Source organism: Thamnophis sirtalis, unplaced genomic scaffold (genome assembly GCF_051295495.1).
Source record: "Thamnophis sirtalis isolate CommonGarterSnake01/CBP01778 unplaced genomic scaffold, rThaSir2_p1.2 scaffold_8, whole genome shotgun sequence".
In the NCBI taxonomy this organism is placed as follows: Eukaryota; Metazoa; Chordata; class Lepidosauria; order Squamata; family Natricidae; genus Thamnophis; species Thamnophis sirtalis.
The window spans coordinates 62,160,874-62,176,472 of record NW_028261388.1 but is presented as its reverse complement, the minus strand read 5'-3'; the positions used below and the strand labels follow the sequence as shown (position 1 = coordinate 62,176,472).

The following is a 15,599-nucleotide window of genomic DNA, read 5'->3' as shown; positions in this document are numbered from 1 at the left end:
AGCCACCAAGCGCCTTTGCTGCAGACCCGGGCGCTTGGTTGCTCCCGCAATGCAAATTCCCTCCCCCCGCCGAGGCCGACCGCTGCCCTGCTGAGCCTCACCAGGTATCAACCTCACCGCATGTCACTGCCATCATCTGATATAACTTTGTCTATGTGTTGAGGGATTACAGAATACTTTTTTATTGGCTAGCAATGGCTATTAGAATTATCTAAGGCTATTATCCCAAAGGTGCTTTTTTCAAAAGGCAACTGTACTTTCTGGTTTTCGTTTTGCTTCTCATCTAAGAAGCTTTTTCAGCTCTGACTGGATGGTAGGAAATGAAAGGATTTATGCTCCCTGCAGACAGCTGTTCATTTGTATTCTTTTAGCGGGTCATTAAAGTCACCTGGAGGTTTGGATGAGAAGCCAAACGTCTTCAAAGAAAAACCAGAATGTCCAGCTGCCTCTTGAAAAAAGTACCTTTGGGACATCCATGACCTGGATGATTGAGAATCTCCCTAGACGCTAAGACTACTATGCTAACAGAATTTCAGTCTGCCACCCCCTCCCACCCCCCACAAAAGCTATTGCAGGGTTAAATATGATTTTCCATTTATTATTATAACAATAATGTATTGATTCACCCTTGGCTAAAATAGTAATTCAAAACAATAATGGATAATAATGAACAGTTCTAACAATAATTGTATTAACAAAATATAATACCTTGCAATGAAATAAAGAAGAGCAGATAAAATTTAGATTGACAACAAATAAGCCCAAACCAATACTTATTGCCAATTACTACCTGCAATTTATGATTAAAATATTATTCAGATTTAATAAATATGCAATACTATTGCTATATTATGCATATTAACATTGTTCTACTTGCTCCTTATCTCAAAAGATTTCAATTTCTATATTATCTCTCGCTTTCCTTCTCTCCTCTCTCTTTCTTTGTTTTATTTATTTTTGGGGATAGGAACATTATAGGTCCTTGAATGGATTGACCCTCAGTTGGATAGGTGATGGAAACAATGTTCTAAACTCTATTCTGTTAAGTGCTGCTAAATTTGGGATGAATCTTCATGTTGCTACTCCAAAGGTAAGGGAATTTTACTGTTATAAACAGAACTCCATTTGTGATGCTTCAATGTTTAAAAGATTTTAAACATAGTATGAGATGTACAGAAGAGGTAACTCATTTATTTATTTTTTTGTCTACTACCTCTAGTCATCAGTTTAACTATGAGGAATTTGGTGGACCAGAAATAATTTAAAAGAGAGCATATTATAACTCTTGTCCACATTTTGCAAATATGACTTGCAAATATTTGCTACCATACACCTTATTCCCTTTGTATAGCCTTCACCCAACATGGACTTTCAAAATATGGTAGAGTATAACTCAGGATTATCATCCTGAGGATATTCTATTAGGAAAGCAGAGAGAATGGAGAGGCACTGACACAAATTTTTTTAGACTTGTGGACTTCAGCTCCCAGAATTCCACAGCCAGGAATGCTCAGTTCCGATTTAAAGTGACAGCATTTGTTTTTCTCCTTTGCGAAATAAGTTTCCTTCTTTCTTTTTCTTTTTCTTCTCCCTTCCCCTCCTTCCTCCTTCTCTCCCTCCCTCCCCCCCTCTCAAACACACATATACACACATACACACACACACACACACACAAAAGTTGGATTGGACTATCTCTCCTATCCCCTTCCCTCTCTCACTCAAACTCTCTCTCAAATAGCACACACACACACACACACACACACACTCACACACACACACAAAGTTGGATTGGAGGGAGTCATGGAGACCACAGGAGGAGGCAGGAAGCCAATCAAAGAGCCATACTGGAGCACACACACTTTCCCCCAGCCCCGGAAGGATCCAGCCCAGCTTCACTGATTACAGGTTTGAAAAGACAACGAGGCTCTGTCTGCAATCAAACTACACTTGGGGAGAGAGAGCACTTCCCTCCAGCCTTTGCCCAAAGCCCCACACCAGGAGGATGAAGTTTGAATTCCTCCCCCTCCCTCCGACCCACATGTACCTTTTCCAGCTATTTCAGAGAGGATTTCAACTCTGCTCTTGCCTGTCATCATGAAAAGAAAAAAAATGTAAAAGGAAAAAGGCGAGAGCTGAGGTCAGGCTGAGCTAGTTGCTGCCTCACCGTGGATGACTCTGCTTAACTGTTTAAAAAAGCCTCTAAAAAGCGCCCTCTACAGGAGGAGGCAGGAGAATGACGTGCTTCACCTACATCAGGAATTTTTCGGCTTTTAACCCTTGCTTAACTTTGCTCGAGTGATCATAAAACGCCTGAAGTCAGACTAGATGAGGCACGTCATTCTCCTGCCTCCTCCTGTAGAGGGCGCTTTTTAGAGGCTTTTTAAAATAGTTAAGCACTAAGCAGAGTCATCCACAGTGACTCTGGCAGCAACTAGCTCAGCCTGACCTCAGCTCTCGCCTTTTTCCTTTTACATTTTTTTTCTTTTCATGATGACAGTGGTGAGGCTCTGCCTCCCCTGCCTCCCCTGACTGCACGTCACTGTGGGAGAAGCATCAGGAGTCTGGGAGGAGGGTGTTCAAAGGGAATGGGAAAGGCCCTGGGAAGCCTGGCACAGGCTATAAATGAGTTGAGGGAGATGGGATACTATAGTCCAGCACAAGTGATGCAAGTGCAGGGAAGGAGGATGCAGTGCAATCGTTAAGTTGAAAGTGACAGTAGTCCCAGGTAAGGAGTGGGGGTGCCACAGGGGTAGGTATGACCTTGGGAAGCCTGGCACAAGCCACGCATGAATTGAAATGGGGTGCTGCAGTTCAGCACATACAGTGAGAATGAGGGAGTAAGGTGCTGATGGGTGTGTGTAAGCACAGGGAGACTGGGAAAGGACTGCACCGGGTGCATGTGAGCACAGGGAGGCCAGAAAAGAAGGCATGGGATGCATGCAAGCATATGTGTAAATTTAGGGAGGCCCAAGAAAACATGGTGGGATGCAGGAATGCAGGGGGGGGGGGACATACCAGAGCAATGTGCAATTTTCCTTGCTTGCTTCCTTATTAACTTAAATCTGGCAATAAAGGCTGCAAATAGTGGTTATGTGACTGTGGAACATTGCTGCAACCATTGTAAACATGAGGTGATTGCCAAGCATCTGAATTGTAATCACATGGCTGGAGTGCTCCAATGGCTGGGATTTTGAGGACCAGTGCTAAGTACCACTCATCCAACCCCTTTGCAATTTCTAACAGACAGGGGGTCCTGCTGAAAGAGAGGTCAGTAAGCAAAGACTACTGTACAGATGTCCAGAAATTATTCTATGATTGATAAAAAAGATACTTGATAAAAAAGATAAACTCTGTCTACAATCTAGTCATCTTCCAGTTCAAACCATAACCAAAATCGCCCCATCTTTATCATTGTACTTGAAAAGGAAGTCTATTGGCATTATATAATAGTAACAACCTACCACATGAACGTGACAGTCCTTGAAGAAGGGTGGGAAAAATTCTAAGACATACCACTTATTGTATATGTAGAAAGCCCACATTAAATGTGTTCAGTACCTTCTAATCATCTAGGCAACAGTAATGAAACTAGATAATTATTTTATTTCCTGATAGACACTTATTAGAGAACAAACTTTAATTTGGTATAAGTTAAATTGTGACATAACACACATTTCAGCATTTCCTTTCTCTTTTACCCTGCTATGTAGAGAGACCATTACAAGGCTAGGCATTTTATAATTAGCCCATTTTCAGAATGTTAAAGAAGGTTTTATCAATATTAGATCATACTGTAATGTTTCTTCTTATTTGATAGGGTTTTGAACCAAATTCCACTGTAATCAAAATAGCTGAAGAATATTCTATAAAGGTATGAGCATTACATTTTAAAATGTGATTTCTAGTCTACAGCATGTTAACTTAGCATACCTCTTTTCCTTTATTTGATCAGTATGGCACCAAATTGCTTCTGACAACTAACCCATTGGAAGCTGCCAAGGGGGCCAATGTTTTAATTACAGACACATGGATAAGTATGGGGCAAGAAGAAGAGAAACAAAAGAGATTAAAGGCTTTCCAAGGTTATCAAATAACAATGGAGGTAAAATATGTTTTTCTTTCATTCTGTGGTTTATTGATTCTTAAAAATTAGCTTCAGAAATACCACTAAAGATTTGCTATCTTATTTGGGAAAAATTAAAGGAGATATTTCTTTTGATAAAAATTTCAGTTATTCTGAAGAAACTGCAATGCTACAAAAATGACCAGCTCCTATTAAGGAGAAGAAGAGTCAAAAATTAATCTAATCTAGTTTGAAGTTGCCGGTTTGGAAATTTTGCTGCCCAATTTGAATCCAATCTTATATTTGACAGTATGCAATAATTAAATATTAGGCCATATGTTGTGGGCAATAAATTATATATTTATTATTATAATTTTATTATTTATTTAGTTTGTCAAACATGTACCGCATAACAGGTAAAAGTATAAACGTAGACATGAACACAGGAAATGGGTACAAATAAATGGTAGGCACGCTGGTACACTTATGCATGCCTCCTTACAGACCTCTTAGGAAAGGGGTGAGGTCCATGATAGATAGCTTAAGGTTAAAGTTATGGGGGTTTGAGGATGTAACAATAGAGTCAGGTAGTACATTGACCACTCTGTTGTTGAAGTTGTATTTTCTGCAATTGAGTTTGAAGCAGTTTATCTTGAGTTTGTATCTATTGTTTGCCCGTGTATTATTGCAGTTGAAGCTGAAGTAATCATTGGCAGGTAGGGCATTGTAGCAGACAATTTTATGTACTACATTTAGGTCAGACCATAGGCGGCATAGTTCTAGGTTGTCCAAGCCCAAACTTTCAAGCCTAGTGGCATAAGGTATTCTATTGTGAGCCGAGGAGTGGAATACTTTTCTTGTGAAATACCTTTGGACTCGCTCAATTGTATTAATGTCTGATATACAGTGTGGATCCCAGGCAGATGAGCTGTATTCGAGAATTGGTCTGGCAAAGGTTTTGTGTGCCCTAGTACAATGTTACCGGAGAAGAAGCTTCACAAAATTAGGTTAACAACTCTTAATACCTTTTTGGCAATGCTGTTACAGTGAAATCTGGAGCTTAGATAGTTTGAGATGAGTACTCCTAGGTCCTTGACAGAGTGAGGGTTGCCTACAAGGTCATAGCCACTCAGCTTGTATTTGGAGTTGATTTTTGTTTCCAATGTGTAAGACAGAGCATTTGTTGGTTGAGATTTGGAGTTGCCAATTGTTTGACCATTCTGACACGTAGTCAAGGTCGCTTTGTGGGGCAGCAGCATTGTCAGTGGTGTTAAATAGTTTTACATTATCAGTGAAGAGAATGCAGCTGCTTATAATATGATTGCAAAGGTCATTTATATAAAGTAGAGTGTTGGTCCTAAAACACTGCCTTTGGGGGCACTGCTGTTAACTGGTGCAGGGTTTGATAGGGCACTCCCTATTTTGACTACCTATTGCCTGTTTGACAGGAACGCAGCTATCCACTTGTGCAGGGATCTGGAAATGCCGTAAGAGCTTAGTTTTAATTTGTCATGTACCATTGAATCAAAGGCTTTGCAGACGTGTATGTAAATTATGTCTGTTGCTTTACCCTGGTTGAGTTGTGAAGTTCAAATGTTTCTGCAATGTAGGAGTTGCAGATTACAGGACAATTTTTTTCTGACACCAAACTGCTTATTAGAGATTAGGTTGTTTGTCTCTAAGTGGAGGGTAATGGATTGGTTGATGATTGATTTCATGACTTTATAGGTGATGCAACATAGTGAGACTGGTCTGTCATTTTCAACTAGGCTGGGGTCTCCCTATCTGAAGCTAGGAATGACCGTGGTTAATGACCATAGGTCGGGCAAGGAGCTGATTCTGAAAGATACCTAATAGATTGGGCTTAGAGGTTCAGCTATGGCAGTGGAAAGCTTTTTCAAGAAGTAGGCACATAATCCATCAGGGCCAATAGATAGAGATGGTTTTAACCTTTTCAACATTATCTTCTGTAAAATCAATATGTAGTAGATTGTTGTAATTAGTTCTGGTAAGACTAAAAATTGGTAGGAGGATTCACCACGTACCTAACACCACATAAATTAAATTGAATAGATGGTAAATATACAAATATTTGTTGGAGGTGTAAGAAAGAGGTTGGAACATATAAACATATGTAGTGGGATTGTGACAGTGCACAAAAAATATGGGACATGGTGTTTAGAGAATTTAGAGCACTTTTTGAATGTAAATTTAGACATGTCACTGAGAATTGCATTACTGGTGGAAAAACAGGATATAAATGAAACAAAAAAGGAATTGATTGTAAATTTGATAATGGCAGCTAAATTAGTGATGGCTAAATATTGGGGACAAAATTGGAATATTCAAAGAAATGAGTGGTATAATGAAATTTGGAATATGGCAACAAATGATAAAGTAACAACAGAAATTAAATTTTAAAAAAGAGGTGATTAAAGGAAACAATTATAATGAAATATGGAGGGATTTTATAAAATCAGTGTTGATGGAAGGCAAAGGGAATAAACCTACTCAAGAATATGTGTTGTTTTGCATTTGCCTATTTGAGATGGGTGAGCAATCTGATAGTAGTCTTAGATCCTCAGCTCATGCTCAAAAGCAGTGCCAGGGAAGGAGGAGCCAACATCACGATGATACGAGTCCAAGTCCACTGATGACACTTATCAGAGATAATGCAGTCTGGTACACCATGCAGGTGATATACATGTGTAATAAACAATTTAGCCAAGGATTTAGCCGACAGGATTTTGGAACACGGAACAAAATGAACTTGTTTGGAAAACAAGTCTGTAACGACCCAAATCACAGTATTTCCTTGACTTTCAGGTAATTCAACAATGAAATCCATAGATATTTCTTTCCACGGTGTCTACGGACGGGCCACACCCTGGAGTAGGCCCTGGGGTTTCCCTGGTGGGTGCTTTGCAGCAGCACATGTGGGGCAACTGCCCACATAAGACTCAATGTCCTTCTTCAATGACGGCCACCAAAATTGCCGTTTAATGAGATGTAGAGTTTTCACAAATCCAAAATGGCCTGCCATGCTTGAGTCATGGGCCCGTTGTACAGGGCGGGGCATAACCTTTTCCTAGGGGGTCACAGCAACACTTGTAATAACAACACAAATAATTCATACACCATTCGAAAGCCCATCAAAAACTGAGTTTATTGACACGATTTAATAGTCAGTATGACCACCATTAGCCCTTCGAACAGCATTCAAACGAGGTGGATAAGAACACAACAAATCTTCAAATAGTTCCGTTCGATTTTCCAGATTTTTCAACACAGTTTCCAAATTCATTCTCAAAGTTTCAACCGAAACAAATTTAACATTTAATAGCTCATTCAATTCAGTTTTTTATGGGCTTTAAAATGAGGTGTCGCGGAAGTTGTAAACTGCTGTCGATCTTGCTGTGACCCCCTAGGAAAAGGTTATGCCCCGCCCTCTTGAAAATCTGGAAAATCGAACGGAACTGTTTGAAGATTTGTTGTGTTCTTATCCACCTCGTTTGAATGCTGTTTGAAGGGCTAATGGTGGTCATACTGACTATTAAATCGTGTCAATAAACTCAGTTTTTGATGGGCTTTCGAATGGTGTATGAATTATTTGTGTTGTTATTACAAGTGTTGCTGTGACCCCCTAGGAAAAGGTTATGCCCCGCCCTGTAGAACCAAAGTTCTAATGGCAGCAGGAACATACAATTTAGCTCATATCCAAGGTAGATGGTCTTTCATGGTACACTCATTGGAATGCTGTTTAAACCACTCATTGGAATCAAGGCCCTCCTTAAGTTTGGAGACGAGGTCCTTCGTGACCTCAAAATTAAAACTGCTCTGGCTTATGGTGACCACCAGAGCAGCAAGATTCTTTGCTGGGATGACTGGGTGAACCACACTAAGCTTTGAGCTGTTGTATTGAGGGAGTCTGGAAAGAGCATCTGCCATAAAGTTCTTCCCCCCCCCCCCGGGGATATACTTTAAAGTGAAATTGAACCTGTTAAAGTGTTGTGCCCATCTCATCTGTTTGGGGGATAATTTTTGGGGAGTTTTTAACGCCTCCAAGTTCTTATAATCAGTCCACACCTCAAAAGGGTGTTTAGCCCCCTCCAAGAAATGTCGCCAGGTCATTAAAGCCCACCTGACTGCAAAAGCCTCCTTTTCCCATATAGCCCATCGTCTCTCTGTCTCAGTTAGCTTCCGAGAGGTGTAAGCGCAAGGTTGTAGTTTTCCATCAGCATTTGCTTGTAGTAATACTGCCCCTACTGCAACGTCACTTGCATCCGCCTGGACCACAAACGGCAAATCCCTCCAGCTATCGAGCCGCCCAACTGGCAAAAAGCAATAGGGACCTTCAAGGTTTTTAGTTTTAGCCCCAATATTTCCACTACTTCGGGGCTAACGATGCAACGTGTGCAACCCGAATCTAAAAGAGCCAGCATATTTTCTTGCACCCCAGTAGAGGGCACTTTAACTTTCACTGGGATAGTCATGGGCCCCGATCGGGAGCTTACTAGACGATTGTCATCAGTTTTGGTTTCACTTTTCTCCGATTCCTCTTCCCCTGGGGCAGGGTGGATTTGGGGATGAGCTTCCAATGCCTTCATGGCGGCCTCCCTTTTCCTCCCAAGTGGTTTCTCTGGTCTCCTCTCCCCCCTAATAGAGGGCCTTGGGCTCAGTTTGGGGATGAGAAATCTGGGTTTCCTTTCATTTGGAGCTCCTTGGGGGGGAGGTAGCCTTCTCTCTCCAACTTTCGCTATAATTGTCATGGATTAAATCACTTCCCATCTCTGCAGCCAGTTCATAGCAGAGCTGCATTTTTTTTGGGGGGGGGGAACTCCCTGTTTACACAGTTCTTGTTTCCCTGGTTAAGGAATTCAATGTTGGCTTTTGTTTGTCGCACTGTGAGCGAATCATCATTTTACTCAGAGCAGCCATAAATCTTTTATAGTCTCTCGGTAAGGGGGGGGGGGTCAGCATCATGCAGGGCCTCCATCCCAATGGCTGCCTTACTTCCCAAAGCTATAGTAATTTTTCTTACCTTGGCTTCTTCAATAAAAAATACATCTCCGAACTGTTGCATGGAATTCCACAGCTGCCTGAGGGAGAGCCATAAATCTTTTGATTGTTCCCCGGTTTTCACACTCTGGGGGGAGGTTTTAGCCATCCGGCGTCTGCGGGAGTCCCTCCTCCTCTTGGGATGTTTTTGGCTGTTGTCAGTGTGGTCATGGCTAAATCATGTTGATGAGTTCCACCTTCAGCCCCCCCCCCCAACTTCCCTCAAGCAGAGAAATTTTTCTACAGACCTCTCCTCTGTTCCATGGAGATCCGTTTCTTTTCCAGGGTCAGGACTGGAATGTTTCTTTTTCCAAGCCTCTGCAATTTGTTTCATGAGGCTCTCCTCATTCTCCCCCTGGTCGTTGCCTTGCTGGGACATGTTCCAGGGTGTGTGTGTAGGAATTGGGTGCACTCCCCTCAGACGTTATCAGCTCCGGGATAAGTGCGTGTCTGAGACCTTGCTTAATGTCATGGGCTGCTTCACTCAGTAACCAAGAAAGAAACCACTCAACTCCATTTTGCAGAATTAAGAGTACTTTTACTGGTCATGAGTAGATAGTAGCTAGGCAAAGCAAGGTCTGAGGCAAAAGTGCGCGTAAGCATAGATTTCAATATGTGACCCAACCCCTTCCCCCTGGTAACCTCAGCCCATAGTCCAATCAGTACACCCCACAGGTGTCATGTGGGAGACATTTTCAAAAAGCATCATCAGGCTGGTATGCCGGATAGTTGGCCTTGGCGGCAAGTCCTTTATCTGCCGCATGCGCAGTAGATGGTGAGAACACCTCCCTTTTACAGTCACTCCTGTGCTGACACTTCCCCACCCACATACAATGCCCCCCTCCCCATTTCAATGGCAGCCGAAAGCAAGCAGCAAAACAGAGGCTGACAGATATATTCATAAAAAAATTTAACAGGCTAGAGTGGCAGTGATTATTAGACTCCTTTTTTCTTTTTTTACATTTCTTTTCTTTTGGAAAAATGGATCAATATTCAGATGAGGAAAACTTAAAATTTCAAAACATCCTGGTTGGAGTTCAAAATATTTTAGAAGGATTTGAGAGATTTGACAAGAAATTGGATAGTTTATTGTGTATCACAGCAAAAGATGATGGGGTTGGAGCGCCAAAAATTTAAGAAGAGAATGAAAATACAGAAAATAAAGGCAAGGCAACAGATGAACTCATTAATGGAGCAAATGTGGGTGAAAGCAGAAAGAAGGGAAGATGGAAAAGTGAATTTGACAATTTGGAGCTTTATCCCAAATTTCAAGATACAGGAGGAAAAAAAGTGAAAAGGATAGAGTTAAGAAGACAAATCTATTCAGAAATAAGTTTGACAACCAAAGCTAAGCTAATGTTAATAACAATTCAAGGGCAACGAGACTATATGAGAGATCTTCTAAGCAACAAAGTGCGGAGAGAAGTTTGTAACTTTGGAAAGGAGCTGAAAAGAGAATTGACACAACAACTGGCAAGAGAGATAAGACCGTTTTGCTATTGGAAAGATACAGGTTGATAATGCTAGTTGACGATAAAATGTTAGCTAATTTTTGATGATTAATAAGTAGGGATTTTGGTATTTTGTAGACTGTTTTAGATTATCATTGAATGTTTATTCGTTAATATATAATTAACTATGACATTAATAATGAAATGATAACCTTAATTAGGATAAATAATCTGGCCATAAATTGTAAATTGGGATTTGGCGAAAAGACCTATAAATCTTATTAACAAATTTTTGTTTAGATCTTGTTATGAAGGTATAATTAATTTGGTTCAGAAGAGAGGAGATGCGATACAAATAGTAAACATTTTTTTTCTTAACTACAATAATAATAAGGAAATGTTAATTGATATTTTTGGTGATTAATAAGTAGGAATGTTAGCATTTTTTAGATTGCTTTAGATTTCAAATGTTTATTTTGTTAACATGTAATTAACTACAATGATAATAATGAAATGACAACCTTAATTAGTAAAAATAAACTGGATATAAATTGTAATTTGGGACTTAGGGAAAAAACCTATAAATCTTATTAATAAATTCTTGTTTAGAGCTGATTATAAAGATATAATCTCTTTTGGGCCTGAGGAGAGGAGAGGTGAGACAAATAGTAAATAATTTTTAGTTAATTACAATAATAACAAGGAAATGTTAATGGATAATGTTTAATGATATATACATGTGTGTTGTACCAGTCAAAGCAAATTGGACATAAGCTTTAATTTGTGAGTTGGGGGGGAAGGGGGAGGGAATGCTTAGATTTCCTACTAACTGACTTTGTTTTAGAATATGTTATAAAGGTGTAAAGTCATGGGAGATTTATTGAGATTGCGAACTTATGCCAGTAGGTGGTTGTGTCTTTAAATACAAATGATTTTAGGTAAAAACACATTTAAGTAACTGTAATCAAATGAAAATTGTGGTACAGTGATAGTAAAATACATAAATTTTAAAATGTACAACTCAATTTGAATGAAGTATATTTAATGATTGTGGAAGAAACGCACGAAATGTACCTGTAACCAATCGACACACTTTCTACAAGATGTAACGAAAGATGATTCTTTTTTGTGTGTTTTCAAAAAAAAAAAAGCAGTGTCAGCTTTGACCAAGAATATTATTGCACATCCGGGGACCTTGTTGCACCCATTTCTGGATAAATCACCCCTTGAGATGGTCATTAATGATTTAATCATCTCATAATTGGAATATTGGTAGGTGCTTTACATGGGAGTACCCTTAAAGACTAGTTAGAATCTACATCTTGTCCAGAATGCAACAATGTGGGTAGTGAGGGGCATGCACATGTAACACTACTGCATGAGCTGCACTGGTTGCGTGTAAATTTTCAAGCCCAATTTCAGGTGTTAGTCTTGACTATTAGCCTGACTATGAGCCTGACTGTTTCAGGACCACCTATCTTCCATGGTTTCTGACCATCCAATATAGAACATATGACATATTATGTGTTTTAATATAGCTGAACCATTTTTATTGCTACCCTTTAATAGCTGCCAGGTTACAACAATGATATGCCAGTTGGTTATGCATCTCTCTCTCTCTCTTTTCATTAATATTTTTTGTTATACTGTATAGTATTTATGCGTATACTGTATTACATCACACACACACACAGAGAGAGAGAGAGAGAGAGAGAGAGAGAGAGAGAGAGAGAGAGAGAGAGATTCTTAAAGCGTTTTATGTGTTTTGGTTCTGGCTTTGTAAAAGCTGATTGTGAAGTAGAAGAGGACATTTACAGTGGTGGGATTCAGCCAGTTCGCACCAGTTCACAAGAACTGGTAACTAACTTGCACAGTTTGGCGAAGTCTACAAGATTGTTTCTGCCCAACTTGTGTTTGGTGATCTGATTTTTATTGCCAGTGTGTAGGAAAGAGCATTTATTAGTTGAAATTAGGAGTTGCCAATTGCATGACCATACTGACACATTGTCAAGGTCACTTTGGAGGGCAGCAGCATTGTCATTGGTGTTAAATAATTTTACATCATCTGCAAAAAGGACACGGCTGCTTTTAATATGATTGCATAGGTCATTGACATAAAGCAGAAAGTGTGTGGGTCCTAAAACACTGTTGGTGTTGGATTTGATAGGGCCCTCCCTATTTTGACCACTTATTGCCTGTTTGACAGGAACACAGCTGTCCATTTGTGCAGGGATCCAGAGATGCCGTAAGAACTTAGTTTCAACAGTAGTTCGTCGTGCACCACTGAATCAAAAGCTTTGCAGAAGTCTATGTAAATTGTGTCTATTGCTTTGCCCTGGTCAAGATGTGTAGTCCAAATGTTTCTGCAGTGTAGGCGTTGCAGCTTATAGGACAATTTTTTTCCTGAAACCAACTGCTTGTTAGAAAGCAGGTTGTTTGTTTCTAAGTGAAGGGTGATGGATTGGTTTATAATTGATTCCATGACTTTACAGGTGATGCAACACAATGAGATTGGTCTGTAATTTTCTACTAGGCTAGGGACTCCCTTTTTAAAAAAAATAGCTATGACCGTGGCTAATGACCATAAGTCAGGCAAAGAGCTGGTTCTGAAAGACACCTCATAGATTGTGCATAAAGGTTCAGCTAGAGCAGTGGAAAGCTTTTTCAATAAGTAGGCACATGATCTATCAGCGCCAATAGATAAAGATGGCTTTAGGTAATATAGTGCCGTTTCAATGTTATCTACTGTAAAATCAATATGTAGTAAATTGTTACAATTTGTTATAGTATGATGAGGAAATGGTGGGTAGCAGCCATTGCTGTCAACAAACACTGAGCTGAAGAACATATTGAAGAAGTTGGCTTTAACAGCTTCATCATTACAGTCGTTAGGCCCTTTTAGGGGTGGGATAGTTTTGGAGTCTTTAAGTTTGGCATTTACAAAATTATAGAAGGCACAGGTAGATTTCAAGTTTAACAACTCTTCCTCCTGTTTGCAATGGTAATTGGTGCATTCTGCCTTTATCTGGCGGCATAAGGCTTTATAGCAATTTAAAGTAAGCTATGTAGCCAGTTTTGTTTTCTCGCCAAAGATATTTGGGGGGGGGGGGAATTGGTACATATAGGTTAATGACTCTATTGACTTCAAGCAAAAAAGTGTTATAATGGTCTTCTGCAGTATTACAACCTGTGAACAAAAGGTGCCAATCAAGAAATACGAGGTCAGAGACGACAGGAAGCACCACAGACTGGAAATAGCAGGCTCTGATGAGTACTGCAAAATCCACGGCTGACAAACTGCTATTGGGGGGTCTTTGGACTGGAACCATCTTGTAGGGATAGTGAAGAAGAAGTTGCATCTCGAGCGGCCAAGAGGAACGAAACTGGTTCCTCGCAAGCCAGAGACTAGCTCTCTGAATCGGCGGTGGGGGTGGCAGACACTACAAAATATCCGCCATGAAGTTGGGGTAACTGGACTAAGCATTGTGCAGGAGTGGTGAAAGGACAAAGTGATGAGACTGGGTGAGAAGACTTAAAAACCTACTAATACAATAATCTGGAATTCGGAACTGGGAGCAAATTTTGCTTGTTGAAAACAGCGTTAACAGATAAAATTGGGGATTTTCATGGAAAGGGAAGAGAAAAAAATGGTGGTTTAAATTATCAAAGCCCAAACAGAACTGTTTCTTCTAAGTACTTTGGAGGCAGAAAGGAGAAAAGGAGCAGATAACCCATTGGCAATGTTCCCTCTAATTTTTTTCAGTGTATACGGAAAGGTATAGTGTTTGAGTGGCACATTTTCATGCCTGAGCACCTGATTTTTTTCCACAGATGTTTCACAGAGCAATTGATTTATAGGATCCGAATTGGAATGGAGAAAAATGGTTTTGTGCGTGCGTGAGTGTGTTAGTGTGTGTGTTTGAGTGAGCAAGGGATCTGGTAAGGGAACTGCACTAATTTAGAAAAGAAGGTAAATTATTGCAAACATGATCAGTCAAAGATAAGTATAGGGACAGGTTGGAAGGAATGACCCAGCTTGGCTCCCGCTTTCGATCTGCCACCCAATGAACGAACGGGGAAGCAAAGAGGCAGGAGAGACGAGTTCTCATGGCAAATCCGAGCAGCCGCTGCTGGGAGCCCATCCCATGTCTTTTTCCAAACCCCACACCCCTTCTTTCAGCTACTTTCTGCCTTGTGGACCTAGAACTGATTGCTGTCTCCAGCCTGGCTCTCTTCTCCTATTATCATGGAAGGCATCTCACAAAAACCACTGCGCTGCAGTTAGAAACTACTGCGCAGTGTTTTGTTGTCATGTGCGTGGCTGCACAGCTGCACGGCCACGCAGACACACAGCCACGCAGCTTAGAGGGAACATTGCCCATTGGCATAAAAATTATGACTTTGAAAACTGGAAAGATTTGGCTTTTTAATAGCGACTAATTTGGCAATTAGAAACCTCACAGAAAGAGCAGTGGGGGGTGGAATTGTGGATAAAGTACCATGATTAAGGGGATTTGACTTGTCTCAATGTATTAGCCTCAATTAAATTTGGAGGTGGACAAACAAGAAAAGGAAAATTGAAAAAAAAATTGTCTCTCCTTGGATATTATTTTTACTTTTGGATTTGAAAAGCGTATTTTTTGGAAATATACTGGAGTGAAGATTTGAGGAGCGGAGCCATTTTTTGGAAGGAAGAAAGTGTTACTTTGTAGCAACAGAGAAACAGAGAAAGTGAAACTTAAATACCTATCTTTGAAGTGAAGCGGAACAGTGAGAGTGCTTAGGGAGGGTTTGTTTTGTGCAGGCTGTTTGGTCCCTCTGCAGCTGTAGAAGAAAGGTGTTTATTGGAATGTAATTATCAATACCAGCAATATTAAATGAAGTGTGCTCAGATGCTGAAATACACCATGTAAATTAACTGGAGAGAGTGGAAAGGAGAAAGGTGGAGGTAAAGAGGAAGAGAGGGGATAGGAGACAGGGAAATAGAAGGGAGAGGAAGAGTAGGAGAGAGAGAAGGAGTGGAAAGA

General features: G+C 40.3%; 1 protein-coding gene across 2 annotated transcripts in view; it reads left to right on the top strand.

The window, feature by feature from the left end:
• Positions 1-15,599, top strand: part of OTC (ornithine transcarbamylase) — a 110,030-nt gene that overhangs the window by 75,835 nt on the left and 18,596 nt on the right. Inside the window, exons 6-8 of one of the 2 annotated variants that reach the window (XM_087721790.1) lie at positions 968-1,090; positions 3,818-3,871; positions 3,953-4,102. In XM_087721790.1, coding sequence (XP_087577916.1) covers positions 968-1,090; positions 3,818-3,871; positions 3,953-4,102 — 327 coding nt within the window. The remainder of the gene's footprint in view (positions 1-967; positions 1,091-3,817; positions 3,872-3,952; positions 4,103-15,599) is intronic. The other variant, XM_087721789.1, reaches the window with a different exon arrangement.